The sequence below is a fragment of the Lynx rufus genome, unplaced genomic scaffold (genome assembly GCF_022079265.1).
Source record: "Lynx rufus isolate CCGP_SWC_20201006 ecotype Redwood Valley unplaced genomic scaffold, mLynRuf1.p SCAF_4, whole genome shotgun sequence".
NCBI lineage: Eukaryota > Metazoa > Chordata > Mammalia > Carnivora > Felidae > Lynx > Lynx rufus.
The window spans coordinates 43,212,490-43,235,228 of NW_025814856.1; the positions used below are offsets into that span (position 1 = coordinate 43,212,490).

At 36.3% G+C, this 22,739-nt stretch overlaps 1 protein-coding gene across 1 annotated transcript in view; it reads left to right on the forward strand.

The window, feature by feature from the left end:
* CNTN6 (contactin 6) overlaps positions 1-22,739 on the forward strand; it is a 180,502-nt gene that overhangs the window by 1,127 nt on the left and 156,636 nt on the right. The window contains exon 2 of the mRNA XM_047096510.1: positions 5,941-6,116. Coding sequence (XP_046952466.1) covers positions 5,975-6,116 — 142 coding nt within the window. The 5' untranslated portion in view covers positions 5,941-5,974. The remainder of the gene's footprint in view (positions 1-5,940; positions 6,117-22,739) is intronic.

Consider the following 22,739-nt stretch of genomic DNA (forward strand, 5'->3'; position numbering starts at 1 on the left):
CAAGTCTCATGCTGTAAGTGCAGAGCTCCACGTGGGGCTTGAACTCAGGAACCTTGAGACCATGACCTGAGCCAAAATCAAGAGTCAGACCCTTAACCAACTGAGCCACCCAGTCACCCTCTATTTTTAACTTTTTGAGGTAGCTCCATACTGTTTTCTAGAGTGGCTGCACTAGTTTGCATTCCCATCAACAGTGCAAGAGGGTTCCCTTTTCTATGCATTCTTGCCAACATCTCTTGTTTCCTGTGTTGTTAATTTTAGGCATTCTGACAGTGAGGTGGTATCTCATCATAGTTTTGATTTGTATTTCTCTTCTTATGAGTGATTTGAGCAGTTTTTCATGTGCCTGTTACCTATCTGTATGTCTTCCTTGGAAAAATGTCGGTTCATGTCTTCTCCCCATTTCTTAACTAGCTTATTTGTTTTTTGGGTGTTGCGTTTGGTAAGTTCTTTCTAGATTTTGGATACTAAAGTTATTATTATTAGATATGTCATTTGCAAATATCTTCTCCCATTTCAGAGACTACCTTTTAGTTTTGTTGATTATTTCCTTCACTGTGCAGAAGCTTTTTATCTTGATGAAGTCCCAGAAGTTCATTTTTGCTTTAGTTTCCTTGCTTCCGGTGACAGGTCTACTAAGAAGTTGCTCCAGCCTAGGTCAAAAAGGTTGCTGCCTATGTTCACCTCTAGGATTTTGATAGTTTCTTATCTCACATTTAGGTCTTTCATCCATTTTGAGTGTATTTTTATGTATAGTGTAAAAAAGTGGTCCAATTTCATTCTTCTACATGTTGCTATCTATCCTGTTTCCCCAGTACCATTTGTTGAAAAGATTATCTTTTTTCCATTGGATATTATTTCCTGCTTTGTCAAATATTAGTTGACCATATAATTGTGGGTGCATTTCTGGGTTTTCTATTGTGTTCTATTGATCTATGTGTCTATTTTTGTGCCAGTACCACACTGTCTTGATGACTATAGCTTTGTAATATAGCTTGAAGTCTAGAATTGTGATGCCTCCAGCTTTGCTTTTTTTTCAAGATTCCTCTGGCTGTTTGGGGTCTTTTTGTGATTCCATACAAATTGAGAATTATTTGTTCTAGCTCTGTGAAAAATGCTGGTGGTATTTTGATAGGGATTGCATTAAATGTGCTTTGTGTAGTGTAGACATTTTAACAATATTTATTCTTCCAATCCATGATCGTGGAATGTTTTTCCATTCCGTTGTGTCCTCTTCAGTTTCTTTCATGAGTTTTCTATAGGTTTCAGAGTGTAGATTTTTTACCTGTTTGGTTAGGTTTATTCTTAGGTATCGTATAGTTTTTGATGCACTTGTAAATGGGATTGATTGTTTTATTTCTTTTTCTTCTGCTTCATTGTTGGTGTATAGAAATACAACAGATTTCTGTACATTAATTTTATATCCTGCGACTTTGCTGAATTCATGTATTAGTTTTAGAATTTTTTTGGTAGAGACTTTCAGGTTTTTATTTAGAGTATCATGTCGTCTGCAAATAGTGAAAGTTTGGAGAATTTTTCTTGACAATGGTGGCGTGCAGTTCCATGTCGTGGTTAGAATTGAGGGGAAAAAGGAAAGAAAAGAGAAAGAAAGGAAAGGGAAGGAAAAATGAGAAAAGAAAAAGAAAGGAAAGATGGAAGGAGACAGGTAAGGAAAGAATAGAAAAACAGGTAGCAAAAAGCAGAGAAAGAAAGAAAGAAAGAAAGAAAGAAAGAAAGAAAAGAAAGAAAAGAAATAAAGAAACAGAAAAACAACAGAAAAAGCAAGGAAAGGAAAAGATTTGTTTCCACAATTATCAATCAGTTATGCACTTAATTAAAAATATCTACTGGCTTATTACAGGCAGAAGGATATAAGATAGTGGTTCTCATGACAATTTACTCATTAGTTTTTACCTATGAAGAAATACTCTGAATGAAGAGACTACAAATTTCACTGTTGCTAAAGGCTTCTGTTTCTAAGATATGTGTGAATTAGTAGGCTAAAGACAGGTAATTTAGCTTATTATTTCAAATCCCCTTAACATGGTTTAGCTCATCTGTAATATCATAGCATAAAATACTCATAGACAAGAGGCTTTGGAAAGAGAGTGAAAAAAGAACTTGTTTTTAATGTGAAAATGGCAGACTCAGACCCAATTTCCATGATAATAAAGCAAAGGGCAGAGATATTTCAGATAATGCACATTAGCAACAAAATGTAAAGTTTTAGTTTTAATATGACCCTTTCTAACTTAAATTTTATTAAAAAGACTCACTCATAACCTTAGATTGTATGTGTGTGTGTGTGTGTGTGTATAATAGAAGGAAAACCTTTATGATACAGATTCTAACATTATTTGACATTATTTGGATATACCGTGAAGCCACAGGAAAGAGCTATTGATTAAAGCAAGGAATGATCATTTCTAGTCACAGTTCTGATATTTATTCATTGTGTGACCTTGGAATAATCATTTCTCTCTCCTGGCATTAACTTCCTCCTTATCCATAAAGTGAGGGTGTGGTTGATTTTAGTAACTTCTTTTAGTAATTTCCTTTTAGGGAAAAGAATCTCATAGCAGAAAATAAGTTATATATAAAGCATAACTTTGGAAACATTTTAAAAGAAACTTGTCTTCTAGTCACTTCCAGTGCAGTAAACACCTTCACAAACAAGGTTTCAGTGCAAGCATGAAGATATAGAAATTTAGGTAAGTTTGAACAAAACTTTCCCATGGAAAGGATAACTCTAAATTTTTTTAAGGGCCAAGTAACACATGAGAATTAAAGTCTAGCCAGGAAGCTTTGCAAAGGGAAGGAAAATGGATTACATAAAGTTGGTACTTGGGTAGTATTTCTTTTAAATAAAAGTCTTAGATAATCGGATAGCCATGAGTTTACTTCTAGCTCAGAATATATATTTTATTTGGGAAAGTGAAGCAACACCTATGTAAATGATTTGTACACAGAATAAACTATATCAGAAGTACATCTGCAAATGTCATAGAGGATTTCTGGCAGATCTCCTCTTGACCGGATCACCAGAGGAGATTTTTTTAACTTAGTCTACTCTGCTCTAGTCATGAGGTCTTAAGTCTGAGGTCTAGGTGTCTTTTTTTTTTTAATTTTTTAATGTTTATTTATTTTTGAGAAATAAACAGAGACAGAGTGTGAGTGGGTGAGGAGCAGAGAGAGGGACACAAAGAATCTGAAGCAGGCTCCAGGTTCTGAGCTGTCAACACAGAGCCCACTGTGGGGCTTCAACGCAGGAACAGTGAGATCATGACCTGAGCAAAGTCAGACACTTAACCAGCTGAGCCACCCAGGCGCAAGGTGTCTTTGAATAAAAATCATAGAAGTTGTCCTTCTGCCTTCTTTCTTTTCATTTTCTCACGTCATCTTCTTAATAAGATGCCTTCTTTATCCCATGGGATAAAGCAGGATATATATAATTGTGCAGATTTTATGATTAATGGATATGACTTCTGGAAAAATTAGATGACTCATCCAGGGATACACAGGAAGGGAATGTCAAAGCTAGGCCTAGGACTGTTGGTATAGGCCAAGGTCAATGGAATCAAATTTAGTACACATTACAATCACCCAGAGAGACTGTTACAATTTTAGATTTTGGAGTTCTCTCCTTCAGAAATTTAGGGATGGGCTCGGAAATAAGCACTTTAACAAACACTTAATGTAGCAAGGTCCAGTTCTGAAACACATACGCACATACGTATATTATCTAAGGACAATAAACATACCCCCCCAGCCATTATATTCTTGATACAGGGCTTAATTACTTAATATTAAAGGATGTTCCCCAGAAAAAGGTCAAGATTTTAGTTCAAATTCATTATGTTTCCTGGAATTAATATGATATTAATGCAGATGCTTAAAATAGTCATTTAAAGCAAATTTCCTACTTTGCATTATAGGAAAATTCTCCTGGGTCTGCATTCCTATCAGTAATGTGTTTATGACAATCACTGGAAATCATTAATACTATTTATCCATTGATTTAAACATATTAATTAGGACAAAGCCCACACCAAGAGGTGAACCCCTGATCTATATGCACAGTTTAATAATCATTGTACCACAGTGATTAGAATGATTATGGGGATACTGTGAAAAATTCATTTGCTGCAGCTAAGCCAACAACTTTGAATTTGTGTTGAAAAACAATTACTGAGCTTAATTAGGAGCATGTAATGATGACAGCAGTTATTTCAGCGATTGATTCCAACATTAAAGAGAGCTGGCAAACTAAGTGTGGTATATCCTTTGCTTTGAAAATGAAAGGGAACATAGAGGTCCAAAGATCATGCCCTGTAAGCAAATTGTGAAAGACAGTATTATAAAGCTGGTAAGGAGAATATTGGAATCTTGAGAAAGGCCTAAAGACAGAAAATGTTTCTATATTTGATTTTTAATATTGAGAACAAAAAACTGTACAAATTTCTCTAGAAAAAAGATTTGACAGAAAGTGTACTGTTTTTGGCTGTTTTCTTTCAACTTCTTTTTGTTAAAAAGAACTTGAGGTACACAAGAATTGGCTAAATAATTTTAAAGTGGCAGAGTTTATCAAAAACCTCTGATTGATTTTATATTTGATCAATCACTTACCTGTTTGAATAGGGTAGAGGATTACCTATGTCTGTATTTCTTTCATACTACAGTAGACATTTACCATAGTCTCTACATTGGATATTTCAAGATGCTCCTAAAAAAGTCAATGACACTTAGAATAACATTATAAAATGTAATTTCTTTCTTACAGTTATCCACCCTCTTCAACATATTTTTAATACGATCTTAGCATGAAAGGGAAAATAATAGCAAAGCTGGCATAAATCCTGAAAGTACATGGTTTGGACATTGGCTATGTTCCATTAGAAAAAGCCATTCATTTGTTTTTCTAAAAGACTGATTGTCTTAATTCAATATTTTTAAGTGTCTTTCTTCCTAAATGATTTCTATGACTACACACAGCTAGGAATATATCTAACTAAATATGCAACACTTATACTTCAAAATGTTTGGATATTTTGAAGAAAGGGGGTGAAACATGGAGGAACTGGGTTTGATTAAAGATAATTACTGGGTATTCATTCATCTTAAAATGACCAAGTGGAATTTCTAAAACATCTTATCATTCTTTGAAAATAAATATAACTGTAAGGCCCTTCTGCTACTTAATTCATGTACCTATAGTTGACTAATAGGTAAGTCAAGAGACTATTTTCTGCCTAAAATAAAATCTCTCAAACTGCATTTGTTTTATTAAAGAATAATTTTAGTTTGGCATTTGTAAGTACTGTTGAAATATATTCTGCATGGTTAATTTTCCAAGTAAGAGACTCACAGAGACAATCATGTTCCAAAGTAGGTGGGTTATTATTGTTTTATTATCAGCCTCAAATTGGCATTGTAAAATCTTTACTGGCTTTCTTTATACCATTTGTAATATACGCTTCTCGGATTTCTATCTCTAAATCATTTTCAACGTCCAATTTTGCAGTATCGGTTGTGGGTGTTCAGGTATAGTATATGTTATTTGAAAAGTCACTAAAGGAATAGAATGGCCAGTATTATTGACTGAATGTCTCAGTTTTATTTCTCATTTCAAGAGTTATGTTGCCTTCTTGTACACATCTGGGTGAATGTTTGTGATTCATCAAGAGTGGAAGATCTTTCAAATAACGTAGTTGTTGATATCACTGAGTTCCTAAATACAGTCATCTTTGGTGAAACTGAAGGATTGTCTTCACATGTAACCATGTTTGTTGTTGCTGATTTAAATGGTACTAGCAAATAAATAAATACGTAAATATATACATCCGTACATACATGGTCTTAGTAGTACAGCTGCCTGTTGTTTAATACAAGGAATGGTCAACTCTGTATATTCTAACATAATTTGATTTTTTTCCCTTGAAGGTGGAAGCAAAATGGCACAGATATTGATTTTACCATGAGTTATCACTACAGGTTGGATGAAGGCAATTTGGCAATCAGTAGTCCCCGCACAGATCAAGATATTGGCATGTACCAGTGCCTGGCCACCAACACTCTGGGGACAATACTGAGTCGGAAGGCGAAGCTCCAGTTTGCATGTGAGTTTGTGGGGGGAAATTTAATCCCTGTGTTTGTTTAATACAATATTTTTGTTCATATTAAAATATTAGCTTTGCCAATCATCTGTTCTTTGAGGGTGATTATTTATGGAGGTAAAAAGTTTTGACAGCGTGCATTTAATGAATCCATACTCCTAGGGATAGTCAAAATCTTCTTCAAAAAAAGGAAGAAAATAACTGTTATTATATTTGATAAATTATGTTGAGAAATATCTCTAAAAGTTTCAGATATAAATTTTAAGAAATATATATATGACACATTACTGTTTTTCTTTCTTTCTTTTTTTCCCTTCTTCTTTTTCATTATATATTAGTGTGCAGAGCACAGGAAGAAAAAGCTGAGGACAGAGATGTCTTTTGGGGGAGGTGGATATTCTCCCAGGAAATGTGATCATACACCCACAGTTAGATGTAGGTGGAAATAAAGTGGTTGCCAAAGGCAGACTTTATATTAACTGTAACAATGTCCAGCTGCATCACATAAATGTCATCCAAGTAATTACCTTGGTGACATTTGAGGACATTAGCAGATGAACAATAGACATATGGCTTCTTATATCCTTTATACGTAGGGTTTCCGGGGACTGAAATGTTTCATATTGGATCCAGGGATAGCCTTGATTGAAACTAATTATATTTGTTGATATGGATGAAATAGAAGCCTAGAATTTTTCTCTTTACACCTCCTCCCCCACCCCACTTCTACCCACGCCTGCCTCACAGGATATATCAGGGGCCAAAGAGTTAGCAATTAGTCTCTTGGGTGCTCATGGAAAGGTATATTCTGTTACTTTGAAAGAGTAATTGTTTTGAAATTTTACTAATAAAATATATGTTCAAAGCCTACCTTGCAGAACCAATGTAGTCATCAACAGATACATGAATTAAGAATTGAGTCTATCTGCCATTGCAAGTCTTGTGTTCCAAAGATCCCTTGCTTCATACCCATTTCCTTTTAGGTTGGCCATTTTGGGGGTAGTCTTATTTCTGAATGTGTGTGTGTGTGTGTGTGTGTGTGTGTGTGTGTGTGTGTATTTAGTCATAGATACAGATGATATAGATACAGATATAAATATAGATATAGATAGATATAAGCATTATATAGGTATATATACACATACATATATGCATGTGGTTATATATACACAGACACTCATGTATATACACACATGCATTGCTAAATGTATTTGAATGTGTTATATATGCATAAATAGATAATGCAAAAGTTTATGGAGATAGGTGGAATATGAACAAAGGCTTGTGGCTATTTTGAAAAAAAAACAAGAGAGAAAATGATAGAAGGGACATATCTAATCAAGAATAAGTTTTCCTATGAAAACACGCTCAACATCACTAACCATTATGAAAATGTAAATCAGAACTATAGTAAGATACTGCTTCATACCCATTAGGATGGCTATTAGTAAAACACACACACACAAACAGAAAATAACAAATGTTTGCAAGGATGTGGAAGAATTGGAACATTTGTGCGTTGTTGATAGGAATGTAAACTGGTAGAGTCACTGAAAGACAGTCTAGCGGTTCATGAAGAAAATTAATGGAATTACCACATGACACAGAAATTCCATTTCTATGCATTTACCTCAGAGACTTAAAAGCAGGCAGTACTTGAACAGATATTTATATACCCATGCTTATAGCAGCATTATTCTGAGTAGCTAAAAGGTGGAAATAACCTGAATGTAGTGTGTGTGTGTGTGTGTGTGTGTGTGTGTGTGTGTGTGTGTACGTGTAGAATAGAATATTATCCTACTTTAAAAATGGAATAAAATTCTGATACAACATGTGTAGCCTTGAAAAAATCCTGCTAAGTGAAGTAAGCCAGACACAACAGGACAAATATTGTATGATTTAATATATCTGAGGTAACTAGAAGGGAAAATTCATAGAGACAGAGGGCAGAGTGGTGACTCCCAGGGACTGGGTGGAAGGAAGATTCGGGAGTTAACTTTAATTAATACAGAGTTCCAGTTTGGGATAATGATAAAGTTCTGGAGGTGAATGGTAGTAATGATTACACAATCTGAATTTATCCAATTCCACTAAATTGTGCACTTTAAATGGTTAAAATGGTAAATTTTATGTTATGTTTTTTTTTAAATAGTATCATCAGAATTCAGTGGAATAGAGTTGGATTTTTTTTTTCCTTCATCATAATTCTTAAAAGAAAAGAAAAGAGTAAGGTTTCTTTATTAAGTATCTGTTTTGGTTCTTTGTACAGAGAAACTAGTCTAAATGCTAGTCTCCAGCCTAATGGAAAGTTCCTAAAGTACAAGACCTGTGTCTTCGATTAAATTTGAATTCCTCACCACCACCTTCATAAATTCCCAACAGTGCCCATGTTGGTAGAAAAGGCTTTTGATATGTAGGATAACAATGGTAGTGGAATGGTAAGATTTTCGATACAGACAGATCTGAGTTCAAATTCTATCATTGTCAAATGTCTACTGGTAAAATCAGGCCACCTCTAAACAATAGTAAGCCTCTGTTAAGAAATTTATTCAATGGAATTATAGCATTATCCATAGAACAATGACCTGGATTACTGGAGATAATTGCAAAGTCCCCATCCTTTAAAGGCATTTGTGAAATGAAAGCTCTAATTCTTCTTGTTATTTTTTACTGCCTCCCTCAATTTGGTCAAACATTTACATATTTCAAACTGCTACAGTTACTCATAGAAAGGTCTTCTAATTTACATTTTACACTTTCTCCAGACGAGTTTCTTCATCTCTTGTTTTCAAGACTTTTAGGTGCTTTGACATATATATGTTACCTTTCTTGAGCCCAGCAACCACCATAGGAGATAGATGCTATTGTTGTTCCTATTTCACAGATTAAGGGCCTGAGCCTCACAGAGATTGGTGCTTTTTTAAAGGTACATTGTTAGAGAACCAGGTGAAACTTGAGTATAAAAGTAGAGACTCTAAAACTCATGCCTCTCATCTTATAGTAGTCAGTCCTTCCCCAACACTGCCCACACAAAATATGTGTGCTTTTTAAATTTAATTTGCTCTTGGCATAGTACTTGTGAAAATATTAAGCCGTATCTTCAAGATAGTAAACTTCACAATAATCCTGGTGACAGATGCTGTTGATACCCTGTCCAGATCCCTGTAAATGGACAGTGTGCCCATCTCCAGCTTTTAGCGACCACAGCTGCACCTCTTTTACCACTTATGCCCCAGACTCCCCAGGGGATCAGGCTAACGCTGGACAACAGCTGAGAACCCCATCTTGTTTAGCTCCTTCCCCGGAGCTTTCCTGCTTCCCTCCCTCCCTTTATCCTGGGAGTGTTCTCTCACTAAATCATACAGACTTGAATGTCTGCCTAGGCTCTGCTTCTAAGGAACCCAAAGTAAGACATTTAAGACATTTAATATAAGGTATTTGATCTACTTATTGATAGAAAAGTTAGGTCCAGAAGCCCTACTCATGTGAATTTCTATAGTAAGAACAAAGATACACATCAAAACAAAATTGTATCAATAACTCTGCTCCCTACAGGTTGGCAGTCAATTGTATAGTGTCCCTTTGACCTTCAGAACAAATGAACTATGAACAGCCTTTCAGAACCTAACCTGTCCCTGGGAAAGACTCTGTAGGTACATACCTCTAGATAATTGATGGCTTTTGTTTGTAACTTTTATCTGGATGTTCAGCAATTCAAAAACACCCTCAGAGTTTATTTTAGACTCAGCCCATAACATTTTGCCTCATCCTGATTCATCCCACCATGAAACCATGCTTAAATGTGGTCCATGTATACAAAGCTATCTATCATGAAATGTCTTTCCAAATCAAATCAAATCTGTCCTTAACCAGCTCTGTGACCAAGACAAGACTTATTAAAGGTATGTTTTGAATTACTTGATTACAAAAACAGACCCCTTCACTTCTTCCACATAAGATTCTGTCATTCCAAATTCTCAGGTAGATTTTTTATTTTAAGCTCTTCCTTTTTCCCTCCAACCTCAACCCTAAAGCAAATTCTGCAGGTGTCTATTTACCAAAAGCTCCTGCTACCAACCTGGTGTTCTTGAATGATAAAACCAGTTTGACTTTTTACAAGCTACACTTGTAGCTGCTTTGAATTTCTTTTATTTCTCAAGGACTTTGGTGGTAAAGGTTGAATGTAGACTTCTTCCTTTCATATGTATGTTAATGAATTACTCTGTACTTGTGTGAGAGAACATTGCATCTGTCATTGCTCTTCAAAATGTCAACCTTGAGAAAAAAAGATAGGTGTTTTAAAAGAAACCTGTGATTTCACTGAGCTATATATATATTTTTTTGAGATTCTTGTAATAATGCAACTCTACCAATGAATAGATAAACATTTGGGATAAGAGTTACTCATGAATAGGACTTTTTGGTTATGCATTGTTTAATATTTAATCACAGATACCCTTTCAAATAAGATTGTCCCATTATTGCAGAGGAAAAAGTAGCTGGACTAGAATCTCCTAACTGACCATTGATTTATTCAAGCCAACCACCCAGAAAACACCTTATTTATATGAATCTAGCTCTGTGCTTGGGCTGAAAGATTAAATGATAGATAAGAAATAGCTACTCCCTGTCTTCACAGAGCAGACAGGTGAAACCTTAAAAAAAACAGGAAAGAAAGAAATTGCTAACATCTATATAGTACATATTAGACAGCAGGCATTATTTTAAACTCTTTAAGTAAATTGATTCCAGTGAACCTGACAATCACCCTATGAGGTAATTTTCAGATGAGCAAATTGAGGCATAGAAGGATTAACTAACCCACACTATATCACACAACCAATAAGTGGCAGAGTCCGTTTTTAAATCCATGCAATCAGAATGTAGAATCCACATTCCTACCACCTATCACACCTCCTTAAAAAAAGTATCAGGTGAAGTGAGAGAAGTAGACCTAACCTACAATGGAGCCCAGAGTGGGGAATCATAAGGTTTGCCTGGATTGGAGAGAGGGCAATAGAAGTATTCCAAAGGGAATGGGGGCTTGAATTAAGCCTTGAAATACTAGTTTGTTTTCCAAACACAGGTGAGTGAAAGAACATTCAGAGCCAAAGGAGAGCAGGGGCACCTGGGTGGCTCAGGCAATTAAGCACCTGACTTCATCTCAGGTCATGACCTCATGGCTTTTGAGTTTGAGCCCTGCTCTGCTGTCAGCATAGAGCCCACTTCTGATCCTCTGTACCCCTCTCTGTCCCTCTCTTGCTTGTCCTCTCTCTCTCTCTCTCTCTTTCTCTCTCTCTCTCTCTCTCTCTCTCTCTCTCTCAAAATAAATAAATAAACTTAAAAAAAGAAAAAAAAAGGAAAGGATAACAAGGAGAAAAGCAGATATGTGAACAAGCTCAAATACCAGAGAAAATCTGAGGAGATTGACAAAAGACCAGGCATGAAAGGCCAAGTTCATGAAATGACTAGTTTTCTAGGAAGAGTCTGCAAAATAATTTGAAGGCAGGTACTTCCAAATTTTGGAGTCCCTTTATATCCAAACCCAGTCTGTACAAAGTGGAATGATTGAGTGATACTATGAAATGCCAAAGAAGCACACAAAAACCCATCATGGTGTGATGCTTTTAGGCAGAGGCACCAGAGGCAAAATGACTGTGTTTGGAGTATATTCTCCACTCACTGTGACATTGTGCACAAGTGTTCATTCATGCATAAAATGGGGTGTTAATATTACGCATTTCATACAGAATTGATATCAGGACAATACTGATTACACGTTGAGCAGAGGGTAAGGGTGACTGTGAGGTGTTAATGGACTGCTCGGCAGAGACCTGGCTATGCAACTATAATATAATAGACCAAGGCTGGGACATCAGTATTTATCCTCAGAATAATGGAAATATTTTGAACGTAGTTAAGGATTTTGAAGTTGTTTACAAATCATAGTTTGAAAATGCCACATTCTTTTTTTAATTTTTTTTAATGTTTTTATTTATTTTTGAGACAGAGAGAGAGCATGAGCAGGGGAGGGGCAGAGAGATTTTGGAGACACAGAATCTGAAGCAGTCTTCAGGCTCTGAGCTGTCAGCACAGAGCCCGACGCGGGGCTCGAACTCACAGAACGTGAGATCGTGACCTGAGCTGAAGTCGGACACTTAACCAGCTGAACCACCCCCGTACTTTTCTTATATAAATATTAGTCTGATACATTAATGGTGTTACTGATATTATTAAAACTATAATACACATATTTAGGGGTGCTCCAAACCCAGTTTTCACTCTTATAACATGGGGTTAAAGAATTCTTGCTCTGTATCACAGGAATTATTTTAGAGGGTTCCAGGTTAAAATGCAATAATAATTCATTTTAAAGAGCTACAAAAATAGGCATTTAAACTCATCATCATTGTTTTCCTGAAGAATGCAAAGAATTTTATATCTGCAATGCCATTCATCTTTAGTCTATACCGGTAAGCTATTCTAAACCATATTTTATAGTTGGAAAAATTCAAGTTGGGGAACTCTGTTACTTGCCCAAGATCACCCAACCAACAGCAGACCAGAATTTCTCATGTCACCATCTCAAAATAGTTTTTAAATATGTTGATTTATAGATGGAGAAAGTAAAACAGAATTCAAATGAATAAAAACCATAGTCACAGCACAACAGGAAAAGTATCCATGTAAAAGCCATAATATAGAGGTCTTTTATCAGTTTAGAATGCCTTCAGATTTTTTTTCATATATAAGAAATGCAAAAACAGTTATACATGATCCTGATAATATGGTGATAAAGTACATTTATATCTTAAAAATAAATTAAGACCCAGGGAAAAAAATCTAAATAACACTTAGAAACACATTTGGAACATTTAAAGTCTCTGATAATTGTGAAGTATGTGTTAAGTGGGTAATGCATATCTAATTACAAATGAAAATACTAGTTGGCTTTTAACCTTTTTTGGTACATTGGAAAAGAATTAGCTAAACAAAATGGGGACATCCATATTTTTCTGTAATTTCTTGAAAGAAAGTTGATACTTCACTACTGGGTTTTCATTATCATCTGGGAAATAGTACTAAACAGTGTTTCAATGAAATTAATATTCTAAATTTGTCTTAATATACTAGTAACCACCAATTGATAATATTAAGGGGTAAGCTTTGTCTTTGCTTTTAAAGGCAATGCCTATCTTAAGGGGAATTGGAACAGTCACATGGTTGAATTACAGCAAGTCACTATTATATTTATTTTTAAAATCAACAGGGAAGCAGGTTATCCAATGTTTTAGCCTCATTTTTTCCTTCACTATCACTGCTGGACGTCTATTTATGTACCTTATCAGAAATGATACTCTCAAAATTCAGGCCTCCTCTCACCTCCCACCTCTACTTATATTCAGTGGGACCTAGTCTTTTTGGTCCATTTAAATAAAATTGCACATTTAAGCTGCACAGACTGAGTTGGGGCGGGAGAGGAAATGTTAAAAATTAAGTTATTCATCCTATCAAAACTGAGAGTTTCTGATTTATAAAACTAAGAGAGAAACCAAAAGGTAAAATGATTATTTGTTATTCCCTTGCTGTTTGACAAATGGTTTTGAGGAAGTTATGAGCATGCATCATTGAGATTTTGCTTCTGAGATTTATAAAACAACTGGGAATTTTAGCAAAATTTTTGTGTTAAAGAATCGGAGGAAATATTATCTCAGATTTATTGTTAATATATGCCCAATGTTACCAAATAGCAAATTAGAATCAAGTATTTAGAAATACAGGGGGACCTGTGGGGCTCAGTTGAGCGTTAAACTCCTGATTTTGGCTCAGGCCACGATCTTGAGATTTATGAGATTAAGCCCTGCATTGGGGTCCAAGCTGAAGCATGAAGCTTGCTTGGGATTCTTTCCCTTTCTCTCTGCTCCTCCCCTACTCTCTCTCTCAAAATAAATAAACAAACTTAAAAATAGACAAAATAAGATTAAAAAGTAAATAGAAATGTAAAGAGGTTTTGCTGCCAACATCTGGAAATGTTTATCATATTTTAAGGTATTAATTTATATGCTATATTTTCCAAAAGGTTTGACCCATATAGAAAACTGTAAAACACAGAAACAGCTCAATAAAGCATGATTAATCCAGAATATTACCAACACCCCAGAATGCCCTCCCCTTCATACTCTTTCAGTTGCTACTTCCTCCTTCCTCTCCAATACCTTGCTTGTCAGTTTATAATTAAATATTAGCTTTTTGAATTTCATATGTATAAAACCACACAACACATATTCATTGTTGGCTTTGTAGCCAATAATACTTGTGAGATTCATCCACACTGTAGGTAGTCACTGTTCATTCGTTTCCATTGCTATATAATATTTTACGGTATAAATATACTACAGTTTATGAATGACATCTGCTGTTAAGGGAACTCTGGGTTTTTTTCAAGAGGCAAAGGTGAATAATTATTTATGAATATTCATATATATACATACATACACATATACATACATATATGTATACATATATACATATAATATACGTATATATATGTATGTGTGTATATATATATATATATATATATCTTTTGGTACATTTGTGAATACATTTCACTGTTGTAAATAAATAGAGTAGAATTACAGGGCATTTGGGTATGCATATGTACAACTGTAAAAGATAATACCAACTGTTGTCCATAGTGATTTTATTAATTTAGCCTCTTACCAACAATGGTTCCTTGACAACACTAACCATTGCCAGTCTTTTTTCATTGTTATTATTTTAAGTTTTATTTAAATTCCAGTTAGTTAACATGTAGTGTAATGTTGGTTTCAGGAGTAGAATTTAGTGATTCATTGCTTACATATAACACCCAGTGCTCCTGACAAGTGCCTTCCTTAATGCCCATCACCCATTTAGCCCATCTACTGCCCACCTCTCCTCCAGCAACCCTCAGTTTGTTCTCTATATTGAATAAGAGTCTCTTATGGTTTGCCTCCCTTTCTTTTCTCCCCCTTCCCCATGTTCATCTCTTTTGTTCCTTTTTTTTTAATGTTTATTTATTTTTGAGAGAGAGTGGGGAAGGGTCAGGGTGAGAGGGAGACAGAGAATTCCAATTAGGCTCTGCACTGTAAGGACAGAGCCGGGTGTGGGCCTTGAACCCATGAACCATGAGATCATGACCTGAGCAAAAATCAAGGGTCGACTCTTAACCGACTAAGCCACCCAGGCACCTCAATTTTGTTCCTTAAATTCCATATATGAGTGAAATCATATGGTGTTTGTGTTTCTCTGACTTATTTCACTTAATATAATACACTAGCTCCATTCATGTCTTTGCAAATGGTAAGTTTCCATTCTTTTTGATGGCTGAGTGATATTATATACCATATCTTCTTTATCAGTTCATCATTCAATGGGCATTTGGGCTCTTCCCATAATTTGGCTATTGCAGACAATGCTGTTATAAACATCAGTATGTATATGCCCCTTCAAATTAGTATTTTTGTTTCATTTGGGTAAATACCTAGTAGTGCAATTGCTGGGTCATAGGGTAGTTCTATTTTTAACTTGTTGAGGAAGCTCCATACTGTTTTCAAGACTGGCTGCACCAGTTTGCATTCCCAGCAACAGTGTAAAAGGTTTTGCCTTTCTCTGCATCCTCACCAACATCTGTTGTTTCCTTTGTTAATTTTAGCCATTCTGACAGGTGTGAGGTGGTATCTCATTGTGGTTTTGCTCTGTATTTCCCTGATGATGGGTGATGTTGAGCATCTTTTCATGTGTGTTAGCAATTGGTATGTCTTCTTTGGAAAAATGTCTGTTCATATCTTCTGCCCATTTCTTAACTGAATTATTTGGTTTTTGGGTTTTGAGTTTGATAAGTTACTTTTATTTATTTATTTATTTATTTATTTATTTATTTATTTAGAATGAGAGCGCGCGCGAGAGAGAAGTCTAGAGAGAGGGGCAGAGGAGTAACAGACAGAATCTTACACAGGCACCATGTTCAACACAGAGCCTGACGTAAGGCTCTGTCCTACCACCTTGGAATCATGACCTGAGCCTAAATCAAGAGTCAGACACTCAACCAACTAAGCACCCCCTCCCCCAATAGGTGCCCTGATAAATTCTTTATAGATTTTGGATACTAACCCTTTATCGGATGTGTTATTTGCAAGTATCATTTCCTATTCCAAAGATTACCTTTAGTTTTGATTGTTTTCTTTGCTGTGCAGAAGATTTTTATCTTGATGAAGTCTCAGTAGTTCATTTTTCTTTTGTTTCCTTTGCCTCAGGAGATATCTCTAGTAAGAAGCTGCTCCAGCTCAGGTCAAAGAGGTTGCTCTCTTTGTTCTCTTCTAGGATTTTGATGATTTTCTATCTCACATTTAGGTCTTTCATCCATTTTGGATTTATTTATTTGCCACTCTTTTTTAAATTTTAGCATTTGGAGAACATATGTTAAGTGTATCTTATTTTGGTTTAATTTATTTTTCAGATAACTAATGACACTGAGCACCTTTTAATTATATTTTTTATTTTTTTATTTTTTTAATGCTTATTTTTGAAGGCCAGAGAGAGAGAGAGAGAGACAGAGCATGAATGGGGGAGGGGCAGAGAGAGAGGCAGACACAGAATCCAAAGCAGGCTCCAGGCTCTGAGCCATCTGCACAGAGCCTGATGTGGGGCTCAAACTCATGAACTGTCAGATCATGACCTGGGACAAAGTCGGACGCTTAACCAACTGAGCCACCCAGGCGCCCCATATTTTAAGTTTATTTTTGAGAGAGAGAGAGAGCACGTGCCCGCATATGTGACCGAGTCGGGGAGGAGCAAAGAGAGGGAGGGAGAGAGAGACAATCCCAAGCAGGCTCCACACTTTCAGCTTGGAGCCTGATGCAGGGCTCAAACCCACAAACCATGAGATCATGACCTGAGGTGAAACTGGGTCAGATGCTTAACCGACTGAGCCACCCAAGCACCCAGAGCACCTTTTTATATGTGTATTGGCTACCTGCAACTCCCCCTTTGCCCTGACACCCAGCTTAAAAAATCTAAATCATTTTTTAGGGGTACCTGGCTGTCTCAGTCAGTAGAGCATGCAACTCTTGACCCCAGTCGGGGCTGTAAGTTTGAGCCCCATGTTGGGTATAGAGATTATTCAAAAATAAAATCTCAAAACAAAATTTAAACCATTTTCCATTTTTTTAGAGTTGTTTTTCTTTTTCTTAGTGACTGATTCTAGATCTGAGCACTTTGCTGCTTATATATAGGAAACTGCTTCTTCTACTATACAACTTCAGTTTTTACTCTCTTAGTTATGTCTTTTGATAAACAGAAAATTTTAAATTCCATATTGTCTAATTTGTGAATCTTTTCCTATATGTAATGATTCTTTCTGGAAAAACTTTAAGAGATGTTCCCCTGCATGAACTCATGAAGATATATTTCTATGTTATCTTTTAGTTTATTGTTTTGTCCTTCATGTTTAAAATTGCAGTTCACTTGGAAATTATTTATTTGTTTACATGGTACAAGGTAGGTTCAGTATATATATGTTTTTTTTTTCTTTACAGGTCCAACTGAGTCAGCAAATATATTAAAAAATGCATTCCTTAAAAAAATTTACTCTTCCTTCACTCTACTATAGTGTCAGCTTTGAAAAAAATCAACTATGAATGCTTGGGACTGCTTTTAGCCTCTCTCTTCTGTTTCTTTGGTATATCAGCCTATGGTTGTACAAATGCCACACTCTAATAATTACTACAGTCTTAACGATAATTCTTGATGTCTGATAGTTACTAGAATAGATGATATGGATAAAGAAAAAAATGAGGTTCAAATTTTAAGCTGAACTCAAGGAGAAGAGAGCTTGAAGAGAATAAAAAGTATAAGAAATAAGTACCATAAGGTTCTATCCACTTACTGAAATTGAACTTTCTAGTGGCCAGCACACAAGAAAGGGGGTTCATATCTTTCATGGGATAAAAACATGTCATTGTTCCTGTGAGCATAATTGCTCTGACTCTAGAACCTGAGAGGTTTCTCCTGTGAATCCTCATCAAGAGCAAAGTGAGCGATTCAGCAAATGGCATTCCCCTCACAAACATGCTCTCACACTTACTGAGTTTCCTATGGTAGCTTCTTCTATCTCAAAAATAATAGCTAACATTCACTGGGTACTTCTCAGACCTTTTCCATAACATCTGTTGGGAGGCTTCCCAATATGTGCCCAGTTTTCTATTACTGTAGCCATTGTTACCATCAGTATGTGTGAATCCCTTCAGTCTCTGATTTCTGGCTGTAGCCATTATATCAGTAGGATCTCAGAAACACGAACAATAGAAATGAGTTGCTGAATTCTTCAAACTTTGAGTGAATCCAGTGCTCACTCTGTTTATATATTATGTGGCTTTTCTTGGTGGAAACTTTACAAAGCATAGCTCCCTGCAGAACTCCTACCTACCTATTTCAGAAAACTGGGTTAAAATATTCTCCTTGAACATTCATTCCTCTGTGTACTTTTCTTAAGCTAAGCCTCTTCCTGTATTGATAAGATAGATGCTTGGGAAGAAAGTCGTTCTGGATCCTGAATTGGTGTTACTATATTTATGTTATCTCCTGCTCCATTTTTGTAGGAGTGAGGAGATAGGAATTTATAGAAATAAGGCAGGAGCATTTCAAGTTTTGTGATCTGACAATGCCCTCCATGATAGATGCTTTAGACATATGTTCCTAAAAGGAGGTACCAACCTTCTCAACAGTTCTTCCTAGTTAAAGAGAATAATCTGGTTCAGTCCCCAAAACTACCATGTAAAATTATAATCCTGGTTTTATGGATGAAGAAAATGCGGATCAGAGAAGTGAAATAATATGCCCAGAAACACTAGAAAACAGTGAAGCTGGGGTTTGATACCACTCATTCTGATGGTTTAGCTCACTTCCATAATCATTTAATGAGCGCTTGTCAAATTTTAATGTGCATATGAATCACTTGTGGATCTTATTAATACAAGTACTGATTCAGTAGGCCTAAAGTGGGACCCGATAATTTATATTTCTGGCAAGAATCCAGGTGACACTACTGTTGTCAGCTTCAATACCAGATTGAATAGGAAACACAGTCTCAAAATAAGATTTAGAATACTGCCTAAAGGCAATCCACTAGTAGTGTTATTATAGGGGTCAACCCAAGGGGATACAAGGAGTCAGCTCTGTTATGGTCTACATGAATCCAGGGGAAAAGCAAACGTTAATCTGTATTTCCAAACTATAAGATGGCTGTTCAACATATTCAGTGATACGTTCCAATAATTCATATTTCGTGAGCACCTATTATGTCCCTAACACACATGGGAACAGTTTGCACGATAAGTATATTTTCTCTATTTGTGTCTCTGCAGCTATAACCACAGGGTCACCATGTATGTATATAAAACATTAGAATAAAAAACAAGGAAAAAAATGTGCTTGAGAACTATCCAAAGTATGAGGTTTTTAACTAATCCCCTGTCAGAAATACTATTTTATTAAAAAAGAATTCTTTTTTTTTCATTTTTTTTTGATGTTTATTTATTTTTGAGAGAGAGAGAGAGACAGACAGACAGACAGAGTGCAAGCTGGGGAGGGGCAGAGAGAGAGGGAGATATAGAATCTGAAGCAGGCTCCAGGCTCTGAGCTGTCAGCACAGAACCCGACGCGGGGCTCAAACTCACCTAACACGAGTTCATGACCTGAGGCAAAGTTGGAGGCTTGAGCAACTGAGCTACCCAGCTCCCCCAACTAGGCAATATTTTTATCATGACACCAGAAAATGCAAATGAGGATGAGACTAGATCTTCATACATCATTTCACAAGTCAACTGCAGGGTGTTTTCCCCCCTTTTTGAGAATTGTACAACTGAGAGATCAACTTTCACATATGTATTAATAAGCTGTTTTGCATAGATCAATTCTTTCATGAATGGAGATTACGTAACCCTTGTTTAATTCTTCCAGAAATCCCATCCATAAGAGCTACTTGAGTTCTTACTAGTGTTCTATCCCTTGAACACAAAGGATTTATTTTAATTATTTCATCAGTTTTACACAAAAGTAATCAAAAGTAAACTGTGCTAGAGGGCAATGCCAGCCTCTCAGCTCTCTGGAAAGCTCTCTGATCTTTGTACCATTTTCAATATTCTTTTGGAAAGTAATCCTATGGTTTTCATTGAAAAAGACATGAAATCTGGCCGGTTTCATGAAAAAGACATGAAATCAGGGTTCATGACATTTCTGTTTGGCAAGTCTGGCTGTCTGAGGGTCTTGACTCTTGTTATCAATGTAAATATTAGCATTAATAAAAGGTAACATATATTCAGTAAGCCAAGCACTGGGCAAAAAAGTTCCTGGGCATGCTTCAATTCCCACATGAGTTAGTGGCAGAGGTAGGATTTTAAACCTGGCTTTGACTGGCAACAGACGTCAGGCTTGGAACACAGCCATAGCCTTTCAAAGCATCCCCAATGGCAGGTGTCCTAAAGATGTATCTGTCCTGCTTATGGTCCCACTTACCCCGTCTGCATATTCCACCTCTCTGCAGTTCACAGAAAGAAGTGCCAGAGTTTGTGATGCCCTGGATGAAATTGTCTCTCCACTTCAACTCCACATTCTCATAGCAGGAATGAAGAAGGGGTTTTGACAAGATCTCCCATAAACACATAACTAAACACATCCTTGCACACGTTTCCCTTAACATGACCATGTCTGAGGTGTTAGGCCTCCCCTGTGGTATCCATAAGTCATTATAATAAGGCTAGAGTTCCAAGATCACCCCCTCCCCCATTGCCCAAACCCTGATCTGTGCATGACTGCATGTTCTCATTTCTGAATCCACTTTGCAGCCCTCCTTAATTGCTGAAATTCTTCCCGAGATCTCATGAAACCAAAGATCAGTCATCAGCTGAATCCTTCTATTTTTTGCTCTCAACCTTTTCCTCATCATATCATTTTGACTGAAGTTTGGCTTTGATCTGAGGCCACTGCTTCTCTGGTATCCCTCCAAAATGGTGACTATTTTCTCCCACACTCTCTTGCTGCTACCACTTCTACTTGGTCTGTGAATAGGGATAGAGTCCTCCTTTCTCCTCAGTGTCACGTCTAGATAATTCTTCCTTTCTTATTACTAATGCCCTAGGCACTATGCTACCCATGTAGCCATCGTGTTCTGTCTTGAGATCACCCCCATAGTTCCCCGAAGACTTTATCTCCTAGATCACTGTTACTCTGTTCATAACATTCCTGTCATATCCTTGACAATTTCAGTTTTCACTGAACTCAACATTCAAAATTTAATAACTTGACTTCTCAGTTCCCTGTTTTTTTGTCTTCCATTGACTTTGTTTCTTAACTTAAGCAAAAGCCACCCTGACTCCAGGACCTTGTCAAATATCTAAAATGTCAAGCTTAGCCCATTTATGATTTTCAACCTTCTCAACTCTGGAACATTACTTCTTAACTGCCCTGCTCGCTATCTCCTGTCCATGAACTCCAACAGTACTCTGGTTCACTGATTCCTACAATATAGTAATCTTAACAGTTATGCCTTGTCCCTCTTGTCATCATTTCCTCCTTTATTGGGACAAACTTCCCTGGCTTATCTTTGAAACATCTTCTTTCTAGTGTTGGTCTGTGTTGACTGTTCTGTGTTGACTGTCTCAACTGTTCATTTCTCCTTTCATTGTATTCATCTGGTGATCTGGTGGAATCCAAACCATAGTGAAATCCAAAAGAAAATTTTCACCTAGAGAAAAATCCAACCATGACACCTGGTCTCACTTTTAATTCATAAACACTTACATCCAATTGTACCCTAATACTGCCTGACATTAAGATTAGGAAGGCAAGTAATCGTGAAATTCAAAGATGTTATTGCATTACCTGACTCTTCAATATTGGAAGGTCCTCTGTGTGAGGAGAAACACACTAGCCAGTATTTCTCGACTGTATTGTTCAACTGATTCATCGCAGAAAATATCTCAAACATTTTCCCAACCCATTAATTATTCTGTGTTATGGGCGAATTGATACTTAGTCCTGACTCAGGTCTGGTTTTGCCTTAAAATTCTATTGCCTAGTCGCTGGGCCAGGATGGACTTTGCCTGTACCAACCATGTCAGGGATTCTTCACATAATTTGGCACTGTGCCCAACTACATGAGGTTCACTTGCCTGTGTCTAGAGTCATTTCTCCAAAATGAAGCCTATCAAACATTAAAACACACAATGAGGGCAACTTCTTTCTTTTTTCAACCCAGATTTTATACACCATTGGATTTCAAGTGTTGGTCTTTTGTTTTTGTCCCACAACCTATACCCACTGTGTAGATGTCACCCAACTTTCCTTTCCCTTTTAACACATTCTAACACTCATTTTCTGTATTGAAATTCACTTCTCTGAAGTCTGATTACATGCTGCCTTTCAGGGACAAGTAATGAGACCTGTGTTTCTTCTTTTTGTGTGCCTTTTTCCTCCTTATTAGTGATCAAGTTTTACTAAATATTACTGTAATATTTAAATATAAGGGTGCCTGGACGGCTCAGTGAGTTAAACATCTGACTTCAGCACAGGTCATGATCTTATGGTTCA